The sequence below is a fragment of the Ochotona curzoniae genome, unplaced genomic scaffold (genome assembly GCF_017591425.1).
Source record: "Ochotona curzoniae isolate NIBS_2020 unplaced genomic scaffold, NIBS_Ocur_1.0 contig_883, whole genome shotgun sequence".
NCBI lineage: Eukaryota > Metazoa > Chordata > Mammalia > Lagomorpha > Ochotonidae > Ochotona > Ochotona curzoniae.
In genome coordinates, this window is record NW_024466599.1 from 20,049,201 (window position 1) to 20,075,844 (window position 26,644).

The 26,644-nt window shown below is 38.4% G+C and overlaps 1 protein-coding gene across 2 annotated transcripts; it reads left to right on the forward strand.

Moving 5' to 3' along the window:
- Positions 1–25,914, forward strand: SPDYA (speedy/RINGO cell cycle regulator family member A). 2 transcript variants are annotated; one of them, XM_040993965.1, is made up of 6 exons: positions 1–253; positions 2,370–2,428; positions 5,642–5,727; positions 9,213–9,384; positions 19,517–19,796; positions 25,226–25,914. In XM_040993965.1, exons 1-6 carry the CDS (start codon positions 19–21, stop codon positions 25,312–25,314), a joined length of 921 nt encoding a protein of 306 aa, XP_040849899.1. In that variant the 5' UTR covers positions 1–18; the 3' UTR covers positions 25,315–25,914. The 2 variants fall into 2 exon arrangements, with proteins under 2 accessions (XP_040849899.1, XP_040849900.1); XM_040993966.1 differs by having other exon boundaries at positions 4–253; positions 19,517–19,781; positions 25,205–25,914.
- Positions 25,915–26,644: the final 730 nt, after the last annotated feature.

Consider the following 26,644-nt stretch of genomic DNA (forward strand, 5'->3'; position numbering starts at 1 on the left):
GACTCTTGGGAAACCAAAATGAGACACAATCAAATGAATTGTGAGACGCCACCTACTGTCACTGTCCACGTAAAACCAGGGCCAAATAGAGCACATCAGCCTAAAAAAGGCATTAATCTGAAGCGTCCTATGTTAAAAGATAGTTGGCAAGCTTCTGAAAAAAATGCACATAATAACAACAAATCTAAACGTCCCAAAGGACCTTGCCTAGTGATACAGCGTCAGGAAATGACTGCTTTCTTTAAATTATTTGGTACGTTTAAAGTATTATAAATGTGGAATTATAAAGTACTTAGAATACATTTGTATACATATATTTTGGCATTTTCATAAAAAAGAGCATGCTGTTTTCTGTCAGATTTTCTATCTACATTGAATAATTTTCATTTTACTTAGTTTTTTTTTAATTGGAGTTACTTTGTTTTTTTCTTGTTAAAAGTGAACTCATCTAGTGATTAAACAAATATGTATTTCCAGGACTTTCATTGCTAAAGCCGATATTGGAAAGTTGGTCATCTGGAGAAGTTTCAGTGTTACATTTTGGCAATGTTTTAAAAATTAACTATGCTTTGTCAGCATGTTCGTGTAATGAAATTGAACTTGTTCGTACCATGAAGCATTGGTACTTTGTTGATACGTTTCTTAATAGTTAAACAAAAATAAACTTCTGCATACTACTTCTATCAAAAAGGGAAGGTATTTTACTTGGAGGAATGGAGTGGGAAGAGAAAAATAGGTTGGTGAGATAGATAAATATCCCTGGGAATAAACCAGGTCAAGTGGGTAATGCAGTTTGGTGACCTAGATCACAGGCGTCCTTGTTTATAGGAAGGCCAGGTGAAAAACGAAAGATGAGGTTTAAAAAAAAAAAGTAAAAGCAAAATGTCCTCCATCATTAAGATCTGGAGTGTTTGTTTCCCTTTATTAAATATAGGACAGAATTATTTTCCACAAAATCTGAGTACTGGTCATGAGAGAACACCTGATTCTCCCATTTTAGATAATTGTAAAAATAACGTTAATAAAAATAAATTGATTGTTCTCAGGAAATTAGTAGTTATTCTCACAAGTTTCCATGTATTTTTTTACATTTATGGTATTCCTAGCATGTACAAATTACATAAAAGGAAGAAATGGAAAAAAGTATTTTCTTGGATTATACTCTGACAACTGTCAGTGTATCTTGAGATTGTTTAGCCTTTAAAAATCAGATCAATTCATTTTAGGATTTTTTAAACATTATTTTTATTTGAAAGGGAGATTTTACAGTGAGAGGAGAAACAGAGAGGTCTTCAGTTCATTGGTTCACTCACCAAATGGCCAGAATGGCCAGAGCTGAGCCAGTCCAAAGCCAGGAGCCAGGAGCTGTTCTGGGCCTGCCATATGAGTGCGGGGGCCTGAGAACTCGGCCGTCCTCTGCTGCTTTGCTAAGCCACAAGCAGGGAGCTAGATCAACTGTGGAACACCTGAGACACGAGCCAGCACTGAAGGGATGCCAGTACTGCAGGCAGAGTTAGCCCGCGTGCCACCGCACCAGCCCCTCAAATGTATGGCTAATATTTTTGCTGGTGGTTTTGTTCTTCTAATACTTATTTTTCTCCAAAATTAAATGTTACTTTAAATGATTTTATGTAGATATTTTCATATATATTTTAATTGCAGATAAAATAAACAGGACAGAATAATACAAAACAAAAAATGCCTTGAAATCTAAGGATAAAGTTAATAGAGAAATGTATTGAGAGACATTTTCAAACATACTAAGAAAACCAAAAGTCACGGTTTCTTAAAAAACTGATTATTTTCTCCATTTCGATTGATTTGGAAAAGAAGAACTAAGGTTACCTAACATGTTTCTCAAAATGTGATTAGATTTTTAATAATGCAAGCACTTCAATCACCCCCCTCCAACACAAGCTATTTTAAGTCAAATAAAATGGGTTTTTATACAGTTTTTGCAATGATAAAGATATCTAACAACTGAAAATTTAAGCAGTGTTAATGGGTCAGCCACTTCTGTTTGCTTTCTTTTTTTATTATTTTTAAAATATATATTTTTTAATTAATTACATTGCATTATGTGACACAGTTTCATAGGCTCTGGGAATCCCCCAACCCTTGCCTGTACCCTCCCCCCATGGTGGATTCCTCCACCTTGTTGCTGTATTACATTTCAAATTCAGTCAAGATTCTTTCATTGCAAGAGTATACCAAGCATAGAGTCCAGCATCTTATTGTCCAGGTAAATTCAACAGTTTCTTGGGTTCTGTTTGCTTTCTAAGCATCATTTATAACCTCCTGATATAGTAGTTCTTCAAAAGGAAATATTCCATGTTTAAAAGACAAGTCATAGTTTTCTTTTGTTGTAGATGATGATTTAATTCAAGATTTCTTGTGGATGGACTGCTGCTGTAAAATTGCAGACAAGGTAAATGTAATGATAATATGAACTGGCATTTTTATGTGTTACATGATCACTAGAACTTTAATGAGAACCTACAATAATTTTTTGGTTTGTTAATTAAGATTTGGAAAATAGCTAACCTGTAATACTCCTTCATGAATCTTTATACTTTGAGTTTTGGAATTAGCATATAGCATAGATTCAGAAAATATTGCTGATTAAATGACCTTTAGTCCAGATCTGATTGAAGAACCAATAAAGACAAGCCATCTTTTTAAATTTTTTTACTTATCCAAAAATTCTATTTTTTTTTATAATCTTACATAGTTGATTAGAGTACAAAGGGTCAAGGGCTACAGGAAAGTGGGTAAGACCATTGCTTCCACACTGATATCATCATTTTCCCCCCTGAATCTGGGGCCAGGGGAACAATCCATCTTTAATGGCTTTTAAAATATTTATTTAATTTATTTAAAAGGCAGAATGGCAGAGAGGGAGAGATGAGTCTTCCATCTGCTAGTCCATTCCTTCTATGGCAGCTGCAGTCAGGGCTGTGTCAGATGAGCCAGGACCTCCACGTGGGCCTCCTGGCTGGGTGACAGGACCATCTTCCACTGACTTCCCAGGAGCATTAGCAGGGAGTTGGAGCAGAAGCAAAGCACCTGAGACAGGAACTAACACTCTGATATGGAGTGTCAGCTTAAGCAGCTGTACCACAGCGTCAACCCCGACTTAATCCTTTAACCACAACTACTACCTTTCATCAGGCTGTGGAGAAAAAATATTCTAGACTTACTGTACTTAGAAAATCTTCTCTGGGGTACTGGTGCTGTGGTGCAACAGCTTAAGGTGCCACCTCAATGCTGTCCTTCCATATTAGCACCAGTTCCAGTCTCAGCTGCTCCACTTCCTGTCCAGCCCCCTGCTAACAGGCCTAGGAAAGAAGCAGAAAATGGCCCAAGTGCATGGGCCCCTGCATCCATGTGGGGGACCCCGAAAAAGGTCCTGGCTCCTGACTTTGTCGTGGTCAGTCCCTGCTGTTGTGGCTATTTGGGAAGTGACAAAATTGATGGATGGATTGATGGAAGAATTTCTCTCTCTACCTTTCAAGTAAATAACTACCTTTTATTGAGGATTCATTTATTTTTATTGGAAAGCCGGATATACAGAGAAGAGACAGAGAAGAATATCTTCCATCCACTGATGCACTCCCCAAGCAGCTGCAACAGCTGGAGCTGAGCTGATTCGAAGCCAGGAGCCAGGAGCTTCTTCTGGGTCTCCCACATGGGTATAGGGTCCCAAGGCTTTGGGCCGTCCTTAACTGCTTTCCCAGGTCACAAACAGGGAGCTGGATGGGAGGTAGGACACGAACAAGTGCACGTGTGGGATCCCAGTGCATGCAAGACTAGGACTTTAGACTCTAACCTCGGCCCAATAAATCTTTTTAAAATGCTTTTATTTCGTAGTAATTCAGATAAACCCAAATAATCTTATTAAAGCCAAAGTAATTTAAGCTTTACTTTGGAACCAATGTTCCAAGACAGAATGTCTAACTACAGACAGTGGTGTTTCTATGCTTTTAATGATTAGCGACCATTTCTGCTTCAGCAATACCAGTTAGAGCCAACAGTCCTAAAAGAAATTCAGCATAGGTTCACATCACAGTTGTGATCCAACAGAAAAGGAGATAAATGGAAGGTTAGATTTAAGATTCGACACCCACTCAGCTAATATTGATTTGAACATTTATTTAAAGTTTTATTTATTGAAAGGCAAAGTGATGAGAGACAGAGGGGTAGGATAAGATCCTCTCATGGCTAATTCACTCCCCAAAATTTGGCAGTAGCCAGGACAAGACCAAAATCAAGAGCCAGGAACTTCACCTGAGTCTCCCATATGCATAGCAAGATTCCAAGTACTTGGGCCATTATATGCTGCTTACCATGTACATTAGCAGAAAAATGAATTAGATATGGAGGCAGCACTTGATTTCAGCCACTCTCAATATGGGATGTGGGCAACCCAGGCAGCAGCTTGATCCACTGTACCACAACTCCACTCCTGGACTAGCATTGTGGTATAGTGCGTAAAAGCTGCCACCTGTGACACCGGCATTCCATATGGGCACCATTTGAAGACCTGGTCACTCAACTTCCAATTTAGCTCCCTTCTAATGTGCCTGAGAAAGCAGCAGAAGATGGCCCAAGTGCTCTGATGCCTATAGCCACGTGGGCGATCAAGAAGCTCTCGCCTCCTGGCTTTGTCCTGGCCCAGCCCCAGCCGTGGAGCCATCTGGGGAGTGATCCCATGGAGGGGAGATCTTTCTTTCTCTTCTTTCTCTGTGTAAGTCTGACTTTAAAATAAATAAATCTTTGTCTGAAAAAAATCACATTTGGAATATTTTAGACATCAGATTCTGTGGAGTTTTTTTTTTTTCCCCCAGCTTTAAGTGCATTAAATTTGTTGGGCGGAAGAGGGCAGTGTTTGAACAGTGACTAACCAGGACTGTGTTCCAAGGGTCCTTTACTTGGCAGTTACCCTGAAAACTTGGAATTGCTTGAGGGCCATTCTGTGATGATAGGATACACTAACATTAGGATGCTATGACTTTTAAGAAGTTTTTGTGGTACAATTCCATGAGTTCTGGGATTTCCCTTATTCCTTCCCCCATTCCCTCCTGGTATGTACTCTGATGTCAGCTTAGTCATGTGATTTCCTTTTCTTTCATTTTATTTGAAAGGCAGCGTTTCAGGGGTATTCCATTTACTGGTTCATTCCCTAAATGGCCATGACAACCACGACTGGGGCTGGCTCAAGCCAGGAGCCTAGAACTCCATACAGTTTAGCCTGCTGTACCACAGCTCTGGTCCCTAGAAGTCATTCATAAAGACTGCTTTAAAAAGAATATAGATTCTGCAACAAACTAGTAGGGTTCAGAAACAAATATTATATACACATACATACAAAGGGGTGTCAAGCAAATGTGGCAAAATGTAAGTGGTAAATCTCAGTGAAGAAGTATGGTTTTTTCAGTGTCTAAACATTCAAAATCTTAAGCTTGAGAAACTGGTATTTTAATTTAAAAATATTATCTATAATGAAATTTATGAAACTAACAATGGCTGAGAACTATTTAAGTTTAAATGGTATCGTTTTAACTTATTCATGAGAAATGTTAAGGCAATTTTATTTATGAAAGCAAAGCATTAATGTTAATTTCTAACTTTATTCTTACAGTATCTTTTGGCGATGACCTTTGTTTATTTCAAGAGGGCTAAATTTACTATAAATGAACATACCAGAATGAATTTCTTTATTGCTTTGTAAGTATGCTTTCTACTAAGTGATTTTTGCATTAGTTAATTATAATATGTGTGCTTTCTTACTGAAACATAAGCTGCTTAAATCCTTAGTATAGGGCCCGACACCGCAGCTCATACCACTGGATGGAAGATCTTTCTGTCTCTGTAAATCTGTCTTTCCAATAAAAATAAATATATCTTTTTTAAAAAAAATCTTAGTGTAATTTTGAATAGGTCAGCTAAAACTATTCACTTTTTGCTTTAATAGGATATGTTTATTATATACCTAAGTTTTCTTGTTCCTTTTACATTTTTTTGAAGTGCTGCTACATGAATTATCTCAAATTCTGTTCTTACATCTTTTTTTTTAAAAGATTTATTTTCATTACAAAGTCAGATACACAGAGAGGAAGAGAGACAGAGAGGAAGATCTTCCATCCGATGATTCACTCCCCAAGTGAGCGCAACGGCCAGTGCTGTGCCAGTCCGAAGTCAGGAGCCAGGAACTTCCAGGTCTCCCACACAGGTGCAGGGTCCCAAGGCTTTGGGCCGTCCTCGACTGCTTTTCCAGGCCACAGGCAGGGAGGTGGATGGGAAGTGGAGCTGCCAGGATTAGAACCAGTGCCCATATGGGATCCGGGCGTGTGCAAGGCGAGGACTTTAGCTGCTAGGCCACCGCTCCAGGTCCTGTTCTTACATCTTATATATTTTTTAATGCTGAAATACTTTCTTAAAATGTTTAGTTAATAAGTGAAAAAGTAATCATTGTCTCTTTACATTGGCTATCTGTGGAAAATATTCTAGTTATGCTTTTTGTGGAGCATGTCTATAATGTAGAAGTTATTTGTAGTGGATCCCTTTAGTAGCCACTGGCTGTCATGCTGAGACAGTGACAAAGAAATGCTAATTTGTTTTTAGTTCTTCCACAAAAATTCATATCAGTTTTGTGATTTGTTAAATGGTTTCAGTGACATTGTTTTCTGATCTATAAGATTAGTTAAGTTGGAATTAACAACATATTTCCTTTTTTATCCTATACCTGGATATAATGCTGTATGGGAATGTAGCTATAAAAAATATTTGAATTGAATACCATACAGTAGTTGTTGGTCCTTAAAAATAAAATTGTATTCAGTCAACTTAATGCAGAATTGGAAAGTCATTAAAGAAATAGGAGTAGAAGAAGCTGCTTTCCGTGTGCATTAAAGAGGCCCTCACTTGATAATTTCGTGATGGTTACTAAAGTAGAAGAATATATAATAGCATTAACTAATACTTAATATAATGTGAAAGGCACCACGATTTTTTATGTATGTTAATTCATTTAATATTCTATGTGAAATGCATGTTTCTATCTACTTTCTCAATAAGGAAACTGCACTTAGGAAGCGGTGGGACTCGTGTGGAAATTCAGATGTGATTTACCAGTGGCAAAATTTATCCAATAAATGCTAAATTAAGCTGCTGTTTACTTCATTTTTGCCTTTCAAATACATTTTAAACTTAGGTAAAAGATTTTATTTTATACACAAATACAAATATATATAATATATATGTATAATTATATATAATTTTAGGCTTATTTATTTTCACTGAAAAGGCAGATTTACATAGAGAAGGGAAGACAGAAGGATCTTCTATCTGCTGCTTCACTTCACAAATGGACTCCTCTTGGTCTCCTATGTGAGTTCAGGGGCCCAACAACTTGGACCATCCTCCACTGCTTTCCCAGGCCACAAGCAGAGAGCTGGATCAGAAGTGTAGTATCCATGACAGGAACTAGTGTCCATATGGAATGCTGATGCTTGTAAGTGAAGGATAGCCAGTAGAGCTGCTGCATTGGTCCCCAGATTTTTTTTAAAAAGATTTATTTTTATTATTTTTTTTATTGGAAAGGCGGATATACAGAGACGAGAGACAGGAAGATCTTCCGTCCGATGATTCACTCCCTAAGTGAGCGCAACTGCCGATGCTATGCCGATCCGAAGCCAGGAGCCTCTTCCGGGTCTCCCACATGGGTGCAGGGTCCCAAAGCTTTGGGCCGTCCTCGACTGCCTTCCCGGGCCACAGGCAGGGAGCTGGAAGGGAAGCAGGGCTGCTGGGATTAGAACCGGCGCCCATATGGGATCCCGAGCGTGCAAGGCGAGGATCTTAACCACTTGTGCCACCGTGCCGGGCCCTCCCCAGATTTTTAAAATGTAAAATACAACTTCTGTGTATTTCTTAAAAAGATTATGTCTAAATGAGCCTGAAAAATTAACCTAGAATAGATGCACAGTGTGGCTCTGGTATAACACCTTAGTATACTGTAGATTTTCCTTTATCTATACATACATGCATATATGTTCATATATATGTATAGTTTATAATTTGAAAGAGCTAGTAGCACTCTCTCTGTCATCACCTATTCACTTCCCAATTGTCTGTGATGGCCGAGGGTGGGTCACTCCAAAGCCAGGAGCTCAATCCAGGTTCTTCCAGGTGGGTGTCAGGAACCCAATTACTTGAATCATCTCCAGTGCCTTTCAGGATCTGTTTTAGTAAGCAGAAAGGTGTAATCGGGAGCCAGATGTGAATGTCAAACCCATTCCTATATGGGATGTGTGCCACATAATGGCGATCTTGGGCCCAGTGTGGTGGCTCAGTAGCCAGGATCCCTTATGGGCTCCAGTTCATGTCCTGGGTGCTCGACTTCCCATCCAGTTCCCTGGAATTGGCCTGGGAAACCAGTGGAGGATGATCCAAAGCCTTGGGACCCTGTACCCGTGTGAGAGACCTAGAGGAGGCTCCTGACTTTGGATCTGCTCAGATCAGAACTTACATTCATGCAGGACTAGAAACAATGCCTATTCCCACCAGCCAGGCTGTGAACATTTGTAATTCGTGGAGTACTAAGAAGAGCGCTTAGGGTGTGAGTGCCATGGCATACCAGGCTAATCAACAGCTTGTGGCACAAGCATCCCATATGGCACCAGTTCAAGTCCCAGCTGCTCCAGTCTCATCCAGCTACCTGCTTATGGTCCAGAAAAGAAGCAGGGGATGGTCCGAAGCCTTGGGTCCTTTTACTCATGTGGGAGACCTGGAAGAAGCTCCTGGTTCCCAGTTTCAGACCATTTGAGTAGGGAATCAGAGGATGGAAGATCTGTGTGTCTCCTTTCTCTTTAACTCTGCCTTTCAGGTAAAAAGTCTTTAAAAAGAAAAAGAAGAGTCCTAGGAAAGGCTTTGCCTTAGCAGTGGGGAATAATTAGTCCTGGACTAATTATTAGTCCCGGACTAACACTGCGCTACATCCACCTGTCGAAGCATGAAAGGGAGGCCTGAAAGACCAGACCATTTTCAAGTAACTCAACTTGGTTTGGTCTAGAACAACATTCAAGATTTGTATACATTTTTATCTGCATTTCTTTAATTATAAGACTGAACATCTTGAATGTGTTTATCGCCTGGTCAGCTCCTGTGCCTGTCCTTTACCATTCTTGTTTTGGGTTGTTGGTCTTGTTTGTTAGGTACCTGGCTAACACTGTGGAAGAAGATGAGGAGGAGTCCAAGTATGAGATTTTCCCATGGGCTTTAGGGAAAAACTGGAGAAAACTATTCCCTAATTTCCTAAAGTTAAGGGACCAGCTCTGGGACAGAATTGAATATAGGGCTATTGTGAGCAGGCGATGCTGTGAGGAGGTAAGGATTTTTAAATATTCATGTATGTAATCTTTACCTTTTTATCGATTTTTCTTTTTAATGTACATCTAATGTTCTGGAGATTTTCAGGGGGCACATGTAAGGATAGACTTTTAACCTTAGTCATTATCATGAATACAATTGTATGTTATATTGTTTTTTTTTAACTGTATACCACAGTAATTAAAAATTATCATTTCTGCTTTTCAGAGTGGCTTGCTTCTGTAGTAACTATTTTTATTCTAGTGTGTTTCTTCTGTCTAAACAATAATTAATATATTGGAACATGTGTGAATATATCAATCTTATTAGTGATGGTAATATTATTGGAGTTGAATAATAATTTTCACTAAAGTGTGTGAAATTTCAACTTCCTAAAATTGAAAATATCAGCAGTACAGGAAGTAATTAAAATATGTGTAACACTACCTCTTTTTACATAGAATATATTAAGTGAGCATCCTTGATTGCAAATTTTTTTCAAGATAAATTAGCAGAACACTAATAATTCAGTTTCAGCTATTTTTTTATGTTTCTTGATTTTTCATAAAGAAAGCTAATGTTTCAAAGTAAAAAAAATTCTACAATAGAAATCAAGTGAAAAACAGTGTTCACCATAAGCTTTAGTAATAAGTTAGGATTTTTTTTTTGTGGATGTGGGTTAAATAGTGCTCTTATTAAATGAAATTCTGTCTGGTTAAATAACTTAGTCAAATGAGCCAGCTAATGGATTACCATCAACCTGAAGGAAGACTTTAGTGGTATGTTACTGAATGCTGCCTGTAACTAACCTTGTTGATTATATTTGCTACTGAGGTGAAAACATAGCAGATATACCTAATTGTTTATTAAGTTGGGAGAATTATTGTCTGTTGGGCTACTATGAGGATTCAACAGTAACTCTGAAGACTATACAATTGGCCAGTATTGTGCACAGTAGCTTAAACTGCATCTATGACCCCACATGCCCTGTGGGAGCACCTGTTTGAATCCTTGCTATTGCAATCTAACTCCCTGTCAGTGCTCTTGGGAAAGCAGTGGAAGATGGTCCGATGAACCTGGACCCTGCCACCCACCTGGGCAACCTGAAAGATATTCCAGGCCTGGCCCAGACCTGGTTCGCAGTCAGTCAGCAGATGGAAGATCTTTCTCTGTCTCTCCCTCTCTCACTCTGCCTTTCCAATAAATACATTTTAAACAAAAGTCAAAATACTATTTTTTAAAAAAAGATTGAGGGTCTAAATCGTGGCTCAACAAGCTAATGTTTTACCTTCAAGCACCAGCATCCATATGGGTGCTTGTTCTTGTCTGGCTACTGCACTTCCCATCCCGCTCCCTGCTCGTGGTCTGGAAAAGCAGAGGAGGATGGCCCGAAGCGTTGGGCCCCTGCTTCCATGTGGGAGAACTGGCAGAAGCTCCTGGCTTTGGATTGGCTCACCTCCAGCTGCTGCAGCCATTTGGGGAATAAAACAGCAAATGGAAGATTGTTGTCTCCTTCTCTCTGTAAGTTTGCCTGATAAAAATAAATAAATCTTTAAAGAAAAGATACATAATCAACCAAGATTAAATTCAACAGAAAATTATATAAAATTGATTGTATAAGACCACCCCCAAATTCATGGAACTAAACTATTCAAACCAGACTCATTATAATTGCAGGGCATTGAATTGAAGGAATCCTGTAATGAAGATATTTTTGATTATCATTTTCTCAAGTAAGGAGTGGTTAATTTGCACACTTGCTGATGTAATGATGGGCCATATTTAAACACTCTAATTTTTTTTTAAGTAAAGGCCTCAGACTTCACAGGACAATCAGCTAAAAGCATAGATGACACATCAGAAGCAAGAGGGCAGAGTACTGACAGTGGCTTTTCTAATTTCAGATAGCCCATCCATTTTCAAGATGCTTTGGCTAGCATCTTAAATGCAACAACATTAACATATACTATTGGACTTGGACTTACCATGGCTGCCACTAGTAGATTACAAAAGAGCCAGAGAAGTTGAAGTGACTTGATAGCAATGTGACTAGAAGACTAAAACGTTTTAGCAACTATAAACTCAGTTGTGTAATGGGGACCTACAGAAAAGTCCAGACCTAGACTGCAGAGACAAGGTAGCCATCACATGGCACCTACAGTGCCGAATTTACTGCATTCCACTTCAGCAAGCAACTGCATAGCCAGAGGGTGGCAACTCAAACAGAGGAACATCTCAAGACAAAAATGTTATGTAGAATAATGGAAAGGATCAGAGATTTTAGTAAGATGAAGAAAGATGCAGAAAACTTGCTAGTTGTCTTCAAGTAAATATTTTAAAAATCAGAGAATATTTCATTTGTCTTATGACAGAAAACTAAGATCTGTGAGCAAAAAATCAAAAGCAATAGTATCTCAACATAAAAACTGTTATTCTAACAACTCTCTGAAAATGAGGTCGATTCTGCTAGAGGCAGTGATCTGACAGTGGTGATCTAAAAAAAACAACGAGCTGTAAGTTAAGTAGCTGGTTAACTGCTGCTTGTAATGCTGGAATTCCATGTTAGATCACTGGTTTGAGTCCTGGAAACTCCACTTTGTGACCTGGCTCCCAGCTGCAGCAGCCAGGAAGGCAGCAGAAGATGCCCCATTTACCTGGTCCCCTGCCACCCATGTGGGGGATCAGGTTGAGGTTTCTAACTTCTGGCTTCAACCTGGTTCAGCCCTAGCCATTATGGCCGTTTGCCAAATAAGTCAACACATGGAAAATCAATCTCTCTCTGCCACTCAAATGAGTTTTTAAAACTTTTTAAAATTTTACTTTACTTGAAAGTTAGAGCTACAGAGAAGGAAATCCACTGGTTTACTCCCTAACAAAGGCCAGAGCTGAGCCAATCTGAACCCAGAAGCTTCTACTAGTTCTCCCACATGGTCCCAGAGGCCCAAGGACTTGGCCCATCTTCTGATGCTTTCCTAGGCCATTAGCAGAGAGCTGGATAGGAAGTGGAGCAGGCAGGACTGATACTGGCCCCTAAAAGGGCTGCTTGAGCCACAGGTGGAGGATTAATGTGATAGACTACTTGCCTGCCTAAAGTAAATCTTTTTTAAAAGCTTCCTGTTTATGTTGTAGAGAGGATTTAGGTAAGCAAACAGATTTCTAGTAAAATTTCAACCAAGCCTAAATTTTAAGTTCAAAGTTTTATAAATTTTTACTGTCTTAAGATTTATTTACTTATTTGAATGACAAAGAGGGAGGCAGTAGTCCACAGACTCAGAAAATTGAAGCTGAAGTAATTTGGAGATTCATTTGTCTATACTAAAAACCTAATGGCAAGGCCGGTGTTGTATGGAGGGTAAAAGCTACCACCCACAACGTCAGTGTCCAATAAGGGCACCAGTTCACGTCTGAGCTACTCCAGTTCTGATCCAGCTCTCTGCAAATGATCTGAAGATGGCCGGGATACCTGGACCCCTTCCACCCGCATGAGGGATCCAGAAGACAGCCTGGCTAGCCCCAGCTCTTTCTTGCAGAACATCTGGGAATCAAGCCAGCAGATGGAAGATCTGTTTGTCTCTGCCTCTCCCTCTCTTTGTCTTTCTGCAACTCTAGCTTTCAAATAAGTAAATCTTTAAAAAAAAAAAAAAAAAAAGCCACTCTGTGCCTGTTTACAAAACTTGAAAGCATTAAGTGAAAGAAGTCACAAAAGATTACATGGTATAAAATTTTGTTTTATATGAAATGTCCAAGATTGACAAATATATGCAGAAAGTAAATTAGTGCTTATCAGATGCTGAGAAAGGCAAAGGGAGAAATGGGGAATGACTGGTCCTTTTACAGGGGAGTAATTAAAATGAAATTGATTGTGATGTGATTATATAGTTCAGTATGTTGAAATCATTAATTGTAGATTTTATATGGGTTTTGGGTGAAATATATGGTGTTTGAATTTATTTCAATAAAGCTGTTAAAAATAATGAGTATCTGTTGCTATCACTTTAAAATTTCTCAGTTCTGATTTCCATCATATCATATCACTCAGCCATCCTATAATATGCTTTTTTAATTTTTTGTCTTACGTATGTTTGTTTCCCATACCAAAATATAACTTCTAAGAAGGTAGGGTCCTTGTTTTGTCCTTACTGTATCCCAAGTAACATAGAACAGTGCTGGCACACAGTAGGTAATAAATACAAATTTTGGTGATGGATAGAATGAATGAGATTTAAGTCTTTCAGTCACTTTTTATATCCTCTTAAAGTAGGAAAACTATAATTCTTCAGTGTGATCACTTTGTACTGCCTCTTACTGCAGTGGCAGATACATGCGCTGGTTTTTTTGGTTGTTGCAGCCAGTATTTTTGAATTGTACTGGTGTATAGAAAAGACAACTACCTCGACTTCATCCTCTTGTATTAAATGCCATGCAACAGCTAGTTTTTTATGAGCACTAAGGCCAGTGGTGTGGGGAATCACTTGTAAAGGAAAATCACATCATCTCTGCCCCAACATTGGCTGAAGTATCCAAACACGCTGTTAGAAATTGAACTAAGCATTCTATACATTTATTGTTGAAAGCCTAGTACTGGCATTGTGCCAAATGCAACATCTCTTTACTTCTATTGTCTAAAACCCAATTTAGGATAGTAGCTACAAATTGGCTTGCAGGAATACTTTGTACAATGCTTTATAAATTATTTATAAAATTATAAATTTTCATATAAATTATTCTCTTAGCCTCACAAAAATACCTGTGGGACTGGTGGAATTATTTTCCAGATTGGTGAAGCAGAAGCAAGGAGGTTGGGATTTATTAAAGGTCATTCAAGTAAATGGCTGAGCCAGAATTTGACCTCACATCTAATGACTTCCCAGGGTTATGTTTTCACTTCAGCATTCAGTTTCCATATAAGCTGCTTGTAAATTTGGGTAGTTTAAGAAATGTATCTTTATCTTGAGATTTAAACAGCATAAATATGCTTCCCATTTCTCAGGTAAAAAAAAACTGTGTCTTAGACTGACTTGTCCATAGGTATAAAGTTCATTAAGTAGCAACTTTTTAAATTCTCCATTATACACCACTGTCCAAATGAGCGCAGAAGCTCTTCTCTCAGATAATGAATTATGTAATGTGTGTGCTTTTAAAATATTGACTACAAAGAAGTTAAGAATCATAATCATCCTTAATCATATCAGCTGAAGTGCATTTTATTACTAGTGTGTCTTCTTACCACTTTTAGCTCAGTTTTCAAAAATAGTGATATAAAATCAGCAGGTTTTTTTTTTTTAATTTAGTACTTACAGTGTTGAAAGGGATGCATACCCTCCATTGGATGTGGGGTCAGGTATAGAGGAAGGTGGAGAGACAAATGTTTCAGTTTTTTTATTCCCTCCTGTGTTCAAAAGGGGGAAGGGTAGAGGGCCACTCCTTGCTGTCGAACTACATCAGCATCCAGGGATGGGAGGTAGTCATTTGATGACACCTTAGAGACCCTGATGTGGGGAAGAATGTTCCAAGGGTGTCACTTGAGTGGTTTTGATAGTTCTGAGACATTGTTGACTCTGTTGCACCAGGATTGAAAAAATTCATCCAAGGTCTGTTGGCTGTCCATGTCTACTTTAGTATATCCACAGACCCAGGAGCATGCTGCCTTGCTTGACCAGGAGAGTTGTCCAACCTGTTCTGCTAAAATAAGCAATGTTTTGGACTGAATAATCCAATGACTATATGCAGAAGAAAGCCAATATTGAGAATATACTGGAAACTGCACGGTCATCTACAGCTAAGAAGACAAGCGTTTGCTTCAGACTAATAGCAATACTAATGAAAATGAAATAGGAAATGTTATAAAGTTATCATTACTCAGTGAGTGACCATTTGGATATAGGGCATAGGAGAGAGGTAGCTGCCAGTTCCAAACCTGTATAATAAATAGAATGATGTGAAAAGCTAAAGAAGCAAATGGATTTATTGAGAAGATAATGGATTTGATATTTAGACATACATGCTTAAGAAAATGACTAATTAAATGATCAACAGGTAAGATGCGTAACCACATATAAGGGATATTTAAAGCTTAGCAGAGAAGGTAAGAGACTCAAAGTGAAAGTAATATAGCTAGTTTTGAGAACTTGACAGGCATTTCTGTAAGTATTGTACAGATATCACAGAAAGGCTGCTTGCCAGGACAGGCATTTGTTCTTACAGTTGACACATATAACTATACTGGGCAGATAATCTTTTTCTGGGCTACTTGAGATGTTCACATCATAGATGAGAATGCCTTTGTGCTCAAATCCTAGCCCTCATGTCTGTCTCCAGCTCTGTGCTTATGTTCATCCTGAGAGCAAGGGATAGCTCGAGAACAAGGACCCCCTACCCACATGGGAGACCTAGATTGAGTTATTGGTTCCTGGCATCAGTCTGACCTATCCCTGACTGCTGGGGTACCTGGAGCATTGAGGCAATGGCTGGAAGATATAAAATGAAAATAAAGACATAACTTTCCCAGGGTTATGGAGCTAGCAAGTGGCAGAGCCAGAAAAAGAAAATTCAATCTATTAACTCTAAACCCATGTTTTATTTAGCAAACCTTATAAAACAGTGCCTGACAAATGGTGAAGACTCTCAGGTGTTTTATAAATGAAACCTCATCTAATCCTTGCAGCAAGTCTCTAAAACACACTGTTACTTAGATAAGAAGCTGAGAAACCAAAAGGTTAAGCAACTTATCTGCTCTTAGTCACCACACATTTTGCCACAATTGCAAATATTTTAAGATTAATAGTCAGGAACCACAATTAAATTTTTAAAATTTTAGTATATACATTTCACAGGCTCTGGGATTTCCCTTTCCCCCTCCTCAAATGCCCTCCACCCCTCATTGATTTCCCCCATAGTATTACAGTAGTACAGTCCTTCATAAACAGTCATAAGCCCATCATTTCGCTGTTTAAATGTCTCCTAATATTGTAGGTAAGGACAATGACATTTCAGCATCCCATTGTCAAGATATATTTAACAGTTTCTTTGGGAGTCCATCTTTGATTTGGAAGTAGGAATGCATACTGTACTGTATCCTCATATCTGGATATGATAGTGTCCATTACACAATTATACAACTCCTTAAATAAAAAGCCATAAAATAAAATCAACAGCAGGAAGAAAAATTGAAAATTTACAAACCACAAAGTTAAATAACATGCTACCAAATGACCAATGTGTTCCTGAAGAAATTAAAAAATTGAAAAACCTGAAGAAAATGATGCTATTGTATGACCTATGAGTCAGTGTGGAAATCAGTAAAAAGAAATTGTTTTTGAAGAAATGAAAAACAAAAGTGTCAAAATCCATCAGATATAGCAAAAACAATGTTGAAAGGGCTATTGGTCTTATATTTTGCATGAAGGTTGTTTTACATCAGAAAGAACATATGATATTTGTCCTTTTGGAATTGACTTATTTCTCTGAGAAAAATGGTATCTAGTTGGGACCATTTGGTTGCAAATGGTAGCATTTCATTTGTTTAATGGCCAAATAGTATTAGTATTCCGTGAAGTAGATGCGCCATGGTTTCTTTATCCACTCTTTTGACAGGCATCTGGGTTGTTTTCACATCTTTGCTATTGTAGATTGTGCTGCTTTAAATAAAAGATTACAGATCCTTTTCATGCAGATTTCATTTCCTTTGGATATATTCCCAGAGGTGGGAGAGCTGGGTCATATGGCAGTACAATTTTCAGTTCTCTTAGCACTCTCCATACTGACTTCCATAGTGGTTATACTAGCCTTCAATCCCACCAGCAGTGAAGGAGGGTACCTTTCTTCCCACATCCACACCAGCAGGTGGTATTAGTAGGATTCTTAATGTAGGCCAGTCTCACTGGAGTTAGGTGGAACCTCAACGTGATTTTCATTTTAATTTTCCTGACAGCTGGAGAGCTTGAGCATTTTTTCATGTCTGTTAGCCATTTGAATTGGTTCATTTGAAAAATGTCTGTCCATTTCCTTCACCTGTTTCTTCACAGGGTTGTTTGTTTTGCTGTTGTTGAGTTTCTGAAGCTATTTGTAAATCCTGCATATTAATCCCCTATCTGTTTTGTAGTGTGAAAAGAGTTTCTCCCATTCTGTTGATTGTTTCTTCGCTTTGTTGATCATTTCCTTTGCTGTACAGAAGCTTTTTGTGTAGTCCCGTTTGTTCATTTTGGTTTTGACTGCCTGTGCTTTTGGTGACTTTTATAAATCTTTCCCTATTCCTATATCTTGGAGAATGCTTCCCATATTTTCCTCTAATACTTTGATGGTTTCCAAGTGCAGATTTAGGTCCTTGATCCACTTAGAACTTATTTTTATATGAAGTGACAGGTGGGGGGGTCTGGCTTCTTACCTCTACAGGCTATTATTCAATTGCCCTGACAGCATTTTTTGGGAAGAAACCAGACTTTTTCCCTGTATTATTTTCAGTTTTCTTTTCTTTTTTCTTTTTTTTTTTTAAGATTTATTTATTTTTATTGGAAAGTCAGATATACAGAGAGGAAGAGAGAGAGGAAGATCTTCCGTCCGATGATTCACTCTCCAAGTGACCGCAACAGCCAGTGCTGTGCCAATCCGAAGCCAGGATCCAGGAACCTCCTCCAGGTCTCCCACGCGGGTGCAGGATCCTAAGGCCTTGGGTCATCCTTGACTGCCTTCCCAGGCCACAAGCAGGGAGCCTGATGGGAAGTGGAGCTGCCGGGATTAGAACCAGCACCCTTATGGGATTCTGGCACATTCAAGGCGAGGACCTCAGCCGCTTGGCCACGCTGCCAGGCCCTGTTTTCAGTTTTCTTAAGATTACTTGGCTATATATGTGTGGGCTCCTTTCTGGGGTTTCTATTCTGTTCCAGTGATCTTATTCTCTGTTTCATACCAGTACCAGACTATTTTGATGACCACTGCTCTGTAGCATGTCTTGAGGTCTGGACCTTGATTCCTCCAGCTTAGATTTTTATTCTTCAGAATAGCTTTGGCTATTTGTGGTCTCGTGTGTTTCCTGATGAACTTTTGTATCATCTTTTCTATTTTCTGAGAAGAATGTTGCTGGGATTTTGGTTGGAATTCTGTTAAATCTGTATGTTATTTTTGGTAATGTGGACATTTTGATGATGTTGATCCTGCCAGTCCAGGAACATGATAATGTCTTCCTCTTTTTCTAATGTTTTGTAATTTTCATTATAGAAGTCTTTCACATCTTAGGTTAATGCCAAGATATTTAAGATTTCTCTCACTATTTTAAAGGGAACTATATTTATAATTTCTTTCTTAGCTGTGGAGTTATTAGTGTATACTAATGCCATCAATTTATAAAAAAAAATGATGGACCTGACATATTCCAGTTTTTGAAGAATAAAATGTGTATTCGTTGGGGCCAGCGTGTTGGCTCAACTGACTAATCCTCCATCTGCAAGCACAGGCATCCCCTATGGATGCTGGCGTGTATCCTGGCTGCTCTACTTCTATATAGCTCCCTGCTTGTGACCTAAAGAACAGAGGGGGATGGCCCAAAGCGTTGGGACCCCGAACCTGCATGGGAGACCCGGAAGTAACTTCTGGCTTCAGATAAGCTCAGTTCCAGCCATTGTAGTCATTTGGGGAGTGAACCAGAGGAGGGAGATCTTTGACTCTCCTTCTCTGTGTAAATCTGCCTTTCCAATGAAAATAAATTGTTTTTTAAAAAAGAATTTTGTGTTGATTTTGATTAACTGTACTGTTTCATCCAAACTTAGAATAAGACTGCCTTATCAAGAAACAATTCGTTGCTATCTTAAACTGGTTAATTTAGGGGTGGACGTTTGACCTAGGAGTTAAAACACTGGATAGAATGCCTAAGTTCAGGCTCTGGTACCTAACCACAGCTGCCTGCCAGTGCAGGCCCTGGGACTAGCAGTGATGGGCTGCTGTGGGAAAGCTGGATTGTGTTTGGCTCCCAGTGTGGTCCACATCCAGTCTTGACCTTTACAGGCAGTTGACTGATGTAGCAGATGGGAACTCATTCTCTCTGATTAATAAACAAGTTGTATTTCAATTTCAGTAACAGCTTTTCCTGAGTTATAATTTTATGCTTATTTTGTTTAAAAATATTAATAAAATTCTAAAAATAAGCTTTCCTCTATAGGTTATGGCCATTGCACCAACCCATTACATCTGGCAACGAGAACGTTCTGTGCATCACAGTGGAGCTGTCAGAAGCTACAACCGACATGAAGTTCAACTGCCCCGAGGACCTAGTGCCACGCCAGCGGATTGTTCACTCTGTGGTAGAAGAGGGAGATATGTTAGACTAGGATTGTCTTCAGCATCATCTTCACCCAGTGATACAGCCGAGTTGGAGCCACACAACTCATTTTCAATGAATATAACAGCTAATCCTTTTCAAGCATGTAACTATTCTCAAGGTATGATTTAGTGACCTATCAGAATTCAATGTAGTCATGTTATTTATTGAGCTCTAGTCCTTACAAATAAGGAAGCATATTTATATACTACAGAAATTAATTATATAGTATTAAATGTTTTCCCATATTCCTGGTGGTCACATTTCATCTTGTATCCCTGTCTTTGTTGGCCTAATTCAACAAAGAATTTCTAACATGATTCATGTGAAAACAAAGCCTAATGTACCATGAACTTCAAGTTTTAGAACCTAAACCACCATTTCTTTGAATATTTATTCTGTTCAAAAAGGGTTTCAAGAAGAAAATGAATTTACTTATAATCTCATCACCCAATTGTATGTTTTCTTCTATTTCTGCTAAGATTAGAACCATACCAATCCAGGCCTGTCTTTTTTGTTTATTATAAAGTATTTTAATATTTGTGATTTCCTTTGAAACCTGATTTTTAATTATAATCTAGTTTAAATATCAATTTGCTTGAATATTTTATTTTTGTAGGGATTTAGGTGAGTGAACAATACATGTCATTAATTAGAAAATTATCTTACTAATTGGAAGTAACAACCACAATACAATTCTCACTCAAGTAATTTTTAAGAACTTACTAACAATGTGTGTTTTTATGAATGAGATAAAATGTCAAAACATGTATATAATGTGTACTGATCACAATGAGGTAATAAACATTTCAACTTCTTTGACTATGATTGGAGGCATGGAGCTGCTACTTCTGTTAGTTCAAACAATATATACTAGGTAATTGTAATCTGTGCTCTTCATATTATGCTATATAATACTAGGAACTTATTCTTCTGATCTAAGTCTATTTTGGTCGCTGTTATCCAAACTCCCTCTGTTCCTCTTGCCACCCCTTCCAGCCTCCAGAAATCACTATTCTGTGTTCAAATTGTGTGTGTGGTTTTTTTTTTTTTTAGCTTATACAAATGAGGGAGAGCATGTGGTATGTGTCTTCCTGTGTGTGTCTCCATTTGCTTAACATGATATTCTCCAGTTTCACTTATTTTTACTACAAATGACAGAATCACATTTCTTTTTTACAGATAAATAATATTCTGTGTGTGTGTGTGTGTGTGTGTGTACGTTACATTATTTTTATCCATTCATCCAATGATGGACATCTTGATTGATTCCATATCTTCACTATTGTGAGTATTGGTGCAATAAACAGTTAAGTCCAAATCTCTCTTCGACTGGAACATTTTCTTTTCTTCTGGATACATGCTCAGTAGTGGCAGCTCTACATCTAACTTTGTTTTTGAACCATCCCGATGCTGTTTCCATACTGGATGTACTAATTTACATTCTTACTAATAGTATATAGTACTCCCCATTACTCCATATCCTTGCCAGTAAATTTTACTTTCTGCCTTTTTTGTAATAGCTGTTTTAATAGAGCTGAGGTATTACCTCATTGTGGTTTTGATTTACATCTTCTTCATGGCCAGTGATAGAATTTTTAATGTATTTATTCATTTATATTTTTATTTGGAAATGTATTCAGATTTTTATGTTCATTTCTTACTTGGATTGGGTTTCTTTTGTTGCTTTATGAGTTTTTGTTATTATCTGGATATTATCTGAGCTAATCCTTTGTCAGATAAGCAGCTTATAAATATTTTCTTCTATTTTGCCAGATGCTTCTTCACTCTGTTGGTTGTTTGTTTCTGTCTAAACATTTCTAAGTTCAATATAATCCCATTTAATTTGGCTTTGTTGCTTGTGCTTTTAGAGCCTTCAAAAAAGCATCACCTACATCAAATGTCCTGAAGTTCTTCCTCTTATGTTTTCTTCCAGCAGTTTCATAGTGCTATGTCTTACATTTAGGTCCTTGGACCATTTTGATAATGTATAAATGATGGGAATGAATCTAATTTCATTCTTGTACATATGTATATACTGTTTTACCAGCATTATTTATTGACAAAGATTATTCTTCCTCCCATGCATGTCCTTGGTGTCTGTCAGGAAATCAGTTCACTGCCCATCCTTGGTTATAGTCTTTCCCACTGATCATTGTGTCAATTTTTATGCCAGTACGATGCTACTTTAATTACAATACTTTTGTAGCATGTTTTGAAGTCAAGTATCATGATGCCTCTAGATCTACTTTTTCATTTAGGTTCACTTTGGCTATTCCTTTTCATGGTTATATAGAAATTTTTAGATTTTTTTCCTATTTCTGTGAGGAATGTCATTGGTATTCCTGTGGAGATTGCATTTATCTATAGATGGCTTTAGGTGTTATGGATATTTAACAGTCTTAATTCTTCCAATCCATGTTTTGTGTGTACTTGATGATTCTTTCATTAGTGTTTTATAATTTTCATTGTAGACCTACTTTAATTCTTCAGTTAAATTTACTCCTGTTGTGAATGCAGTTGTGTGTGTGTGTGTTTTTTTTTTTTTTTCTCTTGGTTTCCTGTTCAGCAAGACTATTATTCTGGTATAAAACTCCTACTATTTACATGCATGTTGGCTTTGTGTCCTGTGACTTTACAAGTTGATTTATCAATTCCAACAGCTTTTGATACAGTGTTTAAGTTTTTCAATGTACAAACTAATATTATCTCCAAACATGGGTATTTTGAGCTCCTCCTTCCCAGTTTTAATACCCTTTATTTTTCCATATCTAACTTCTCTTGCTAATACTTCCAGGACAAGGGGGGGGAGGAAATGCTGAAAATGTACATCCTAGTCTTGTTCCAGATCTGAGAGTAAATTCTTTCAGCTTGGGCATGGCATGGTGGCCTAGCAGCTAAATCCTTGCTTTGAACGTGCTGGGATCCCATATGGGCACCAGTTCTAAAGCCAGCAGCATTGCTTCCCATCTAGCTCCCTGATTGAGCATGGGAAAGCAGTCGAGGACGGCCCAATGCAGTCGAGGACGGCCCAATGCCTTGGGATCATGCACCCATGGGGGAGACCCAGAAGAGCTCCTGGCTCCTGGCTTCGGATCAGCACAGCTCCAGTTGTAGCAGTCACTTGGAGAGTGAATCATCAGACTGACGGAAGATCTTGCTGTCTGTCTCTCTTCCTCTTTGTATATATGACTTTGCAATAAGAATAAATAAATTTTGGGCCCAGCATGGTGGCCTAGCAGCTGCAGTCCTCACCTTGAATGCGCCAGGATCCCATATGGGCACTGGTTCTAATCCCAGTGGTACCTCTTCACATCCAGTTCCCTGCTTGTGGCCTGGGGAAGCAGCTGAGGACAGCCCAAAGCCTTGGGACCTTGCACCCATGTGGGAGACCTGGAAGAAGTTCCTGGCTCCTGGCTTCGGATCAGCACAGCTCCATTTGTTGTGGCCACTTGGGGAGTGAATTATCAGATGGAAGATCTTCCTCTCTTGTCTCTCCTCCTCTCTCTATATATCTGACTTTCCAATAAAAATAAATATTTTTTAAAGAATAAATAAATCTTTAAAAAAAAACAAACCTAGGAAAGGCGGGTTCAGCGATGTAGCCTACTAGCTGAAGTCCTTGCCTTGCACACGCCAGGATCCCATATGGGCGCTGGCTCATGCTTCGACTGCTCCAATTCCGCCCAGCTCCCTGACTGTGCCCTGGGAAAGCAGTCGAGAATGGCCCAAAGGCTTGGGACCCTGCACCTGCATTAGAGACCTGGAGGAGGCTCCTGGCTGCTGGCTTTGGATCGGCTCAGCTCAGCTCTGGTGTTGTGGTAGGAGGACCTTTCTGTCTCTCCTTCTCTCTGTGGATCTGCCTTTTCAATAAAAATAAATAAGATTTTTTTTAAAAAAGAAAACCTGGAAACCTTTCAACTATTATTTCATCAGACAAATTCTCAATGCATTTTCCTTCTCTTTTCCTTTAGTTATCCTCATAATATGGTTATTTCTTCATTTAATGATATTCCATATATCTCAAAGGTCTTATTCATTCTTTTGTTTTTGTTCTAATAGGTTATTTCAAGTATTATCCTCAATATCAGAAATTTTGTCTTCTGCTCAGTCCATTTTAGTGATATATTATATCTCAACTGTATTTTTTAATTCATTAGAGTGTTCAGCCACAAAATTTCTGACTGCTTCTTTTTAATAATTTCTAAATCTTCAATTTCTCCAGCATGCATTTTTTTTCATTTCTTTGAATTGTGTATTCCTTATTCTCTCTCTAATGTTGAATTTCCTTAGGTTGAATGTTTTGAATTATTTTTCATGAAGTTCAATTATTTCTTTCACATTAGATAATACTGTGTCCCGGCTGCTCCACTTCCCATCCAGCTCCCTTCTTGTGGCCTGGGAAAGCAGTCGAGGATGGCCCAAAGCCTTGGGACCCTGCACCCAGGTGGGAGACCCAGAAGAAACTCTTGGCTCCTGGGTTTGGACCGGTTCAGCTCTGGCCCTTGTAGCCACTTGGAGAGTAAACCAGCAGATGGAAATCTTTCTCTCTGTATTTCCTTCTCTCCCACTCAACCTGTGTACTATAAATTATAAGTTCACAATTTAAGCTTACAAAACTTTTAAAATATAAATTTAATTGAGCCATCCCTTCCTTCCAGGGTGTCCATTAGCTGGAAGGTAGATTGGAAGTAGAGTTCAAAATCAAGGCACTGCAATATGAATACAGTCCCTCCAAGTAGCATCTTAACCACTGTGCCAAATGCCTGCCCAAGCTAAGATTATTTTTATAACTTTTTGTAGAAGAATGTGGATAATTTTATCCTAAAATTTCTGCTTTTGCAACCAGTGTGCATCTGGTCCTGGTTTGGGCCTGGCTCAGCACTGGCTCAGCACTGGCCCAGCACTGGCCCTTGTGGCCATTTGGGGAGTGAATCAGTAGATGGAGAAGCTTTCTCTCTGTGTCTCTTGCTTGCTCTCTCTTTCTCTTTCTCTCTCTCTCGCTCTCTCTGTAACTCTGCCTTTCAAATAAATAAATCTCTTAATTAAAAGAAAAAAGTTCTGAGGGTATTGTGACACACCTGCTTAAGCCATGACTTGGGAGTGTCAGAGTCGCTAGGAGTCCACCTCCATTTCCAGCCCAGCTTCTCTGCACCCTGGGAGGCAACACATGACGACTTGAGGACGGGCTCCTGCCGCCCCATGGCAGACCTGAGCAGAGACCCTGCTTGCAGGCTCCAGCTGGCCTCGTCCTGGCTGTTTGCTGCGTTTGGGAGTAAGCCTGAACGTGGATGATTCTGTCTCATTTTCTCCAATATATAAAAATAAATATACTTAAAAATATCTTGAGAGGGATAAAAGATTTAGGAATTATTACATATTTTGTTGTAATGTTGAAGGTAATTATGCATTCCTACCAGTTTTTATCTACTAGTTGCTATAACCCAGATTTATTATTTTTGAAGATATACTACAAGCCATTAAAATATATATATTTAAAATATACAGATATGTAAAAGTTATCTTAAGATGCATATTTTATTTCCGTAGCCAATGATCATCCATCAAACAAAGAAAATGAAATGAATTTGATGAAGGAAGACAGAACTATGCAGTGGTTTACAGGAAGTGAAGAATGAAATGGCTCAACTTAGGCAGTTTGGAGTCACCACTACAAAACGTCAGACTAACTGCGAGACAAGTGTCAAAAACGACATTTAGAGCAGTTTTGCAGTATTACACATATTTAGCTTTTGTTATTTTTTCGAAATTATTCATAAAAGTTAAACCATAGTAATAGCTAAAAATAACAATCTATGAAAGTAGTTTTCATCTATGAAAATTTTATTTCATTATGTCTCCATGTTAAAATTAGCTGCTGTCTTCTGGTGCACTCAAGCAAGGTGTGGTTGGAACTTCCTCAACTTGACAAGAAAAGCTAATTCAATGAAGAGAAAAACTTAGGTTATTATATTGATTAGAAAACACCATTTGAAATGGCTTAAAAACTGTTCACCTCTGTGACCAGTCTGCCAGTGTGGAAGTCTAGCAAAACAGGGAAATGATCCATATGGAAAGTGACAATAGGATTCTTCTGTGTAGAACAAAATATGTGCTATAAATTATAAGTTTACAAAACTATTAAAATATAAAATTTCTATAAATACAAAATACAAACTACTGTCTCTCTGCTGTAGGTTTTTTTTCCTCTTTTTTATTAGCACTTGTTTTCAAGCTATCCTGCCAGTTATGCATTGAAACAATTTGTGAATGATTATGTGATAATATATTTAAGGTTGTAGAAACAAATGAATAAATTCATAATTTATTTGATACTAGAAACCTCGTTGCTAGTCTGAATCTGTGTGTTCTCCAAGACCTAAACTATTTCTTTGCGAAATTCCAACAACATCCCAGCAGTTACTTTTGGAGATATGTGCACATCAGGGTCATATTAATTTCATTCCCTGCAATAATAATCACTGATATAACTTTAACAAAAAGCAAAACCAAAACACAACAAAGGGTGGGGTGATTAGCCTAGTGGTTAACACATCGCAGCCCATTGTAGCTCGAGCATTTAGGTTCCTGCGGTCCACAACAGAGACTTGGATTGAGTTCCTGGGCCCCAGCCCTACCTGCTTCAGGCATTTGGGGAGTGAACCAGTGGATGAGTACTCCCTCTGATTCTCTCCCTTTCCAATAAATAAATACACAAACCAAACTCCCCAGAATAAGCAAAATATGAATATGGTAAGAGGCCAAATTCTTCAAAGATACCAGAGTTTTATCTAAAAGATATGAAAAGTCATTATTCTGTCCCATAGATTTTTTTTTTTTAATAGAATAGGAGTTGAGGACCCAGTGCAGTAGCCTAGCGGCTAAAAGTCCTCGCCTTGAATGCACCAGGATCCCATATGGACGCCACTTCTATCCCAGTGGCCCCACTTCCCATCCAGCTCCCTGCTT

What these genes read in the sequence shown, in the direction of transcription:
- SPDYA (XM_040993966.1), top strand. Translation starts at nt 19, where the DNA reads ATGAGACACAATCAAATGAATTGTGAGACGCCACCTACTGTCACTGTC. An exon ending in TGCTTTCTTTAAATTATTTG is followed by an intron (nt 254 to 2,369) that starts GTACGTTTAAAG and finishes CTTTTGTTGTAG; the next exon opens with ATGATGATTTAATTCAAGAT. An exon ending in GCAGGCGATGCTGTGAGGAG is followed by an intron (nt 9,385 to 19,516) that starts GTAAGGATTTTT and finishes TTTCCTCTATAG; the next exon opens with GTTATGGCCATTGCACCAAC.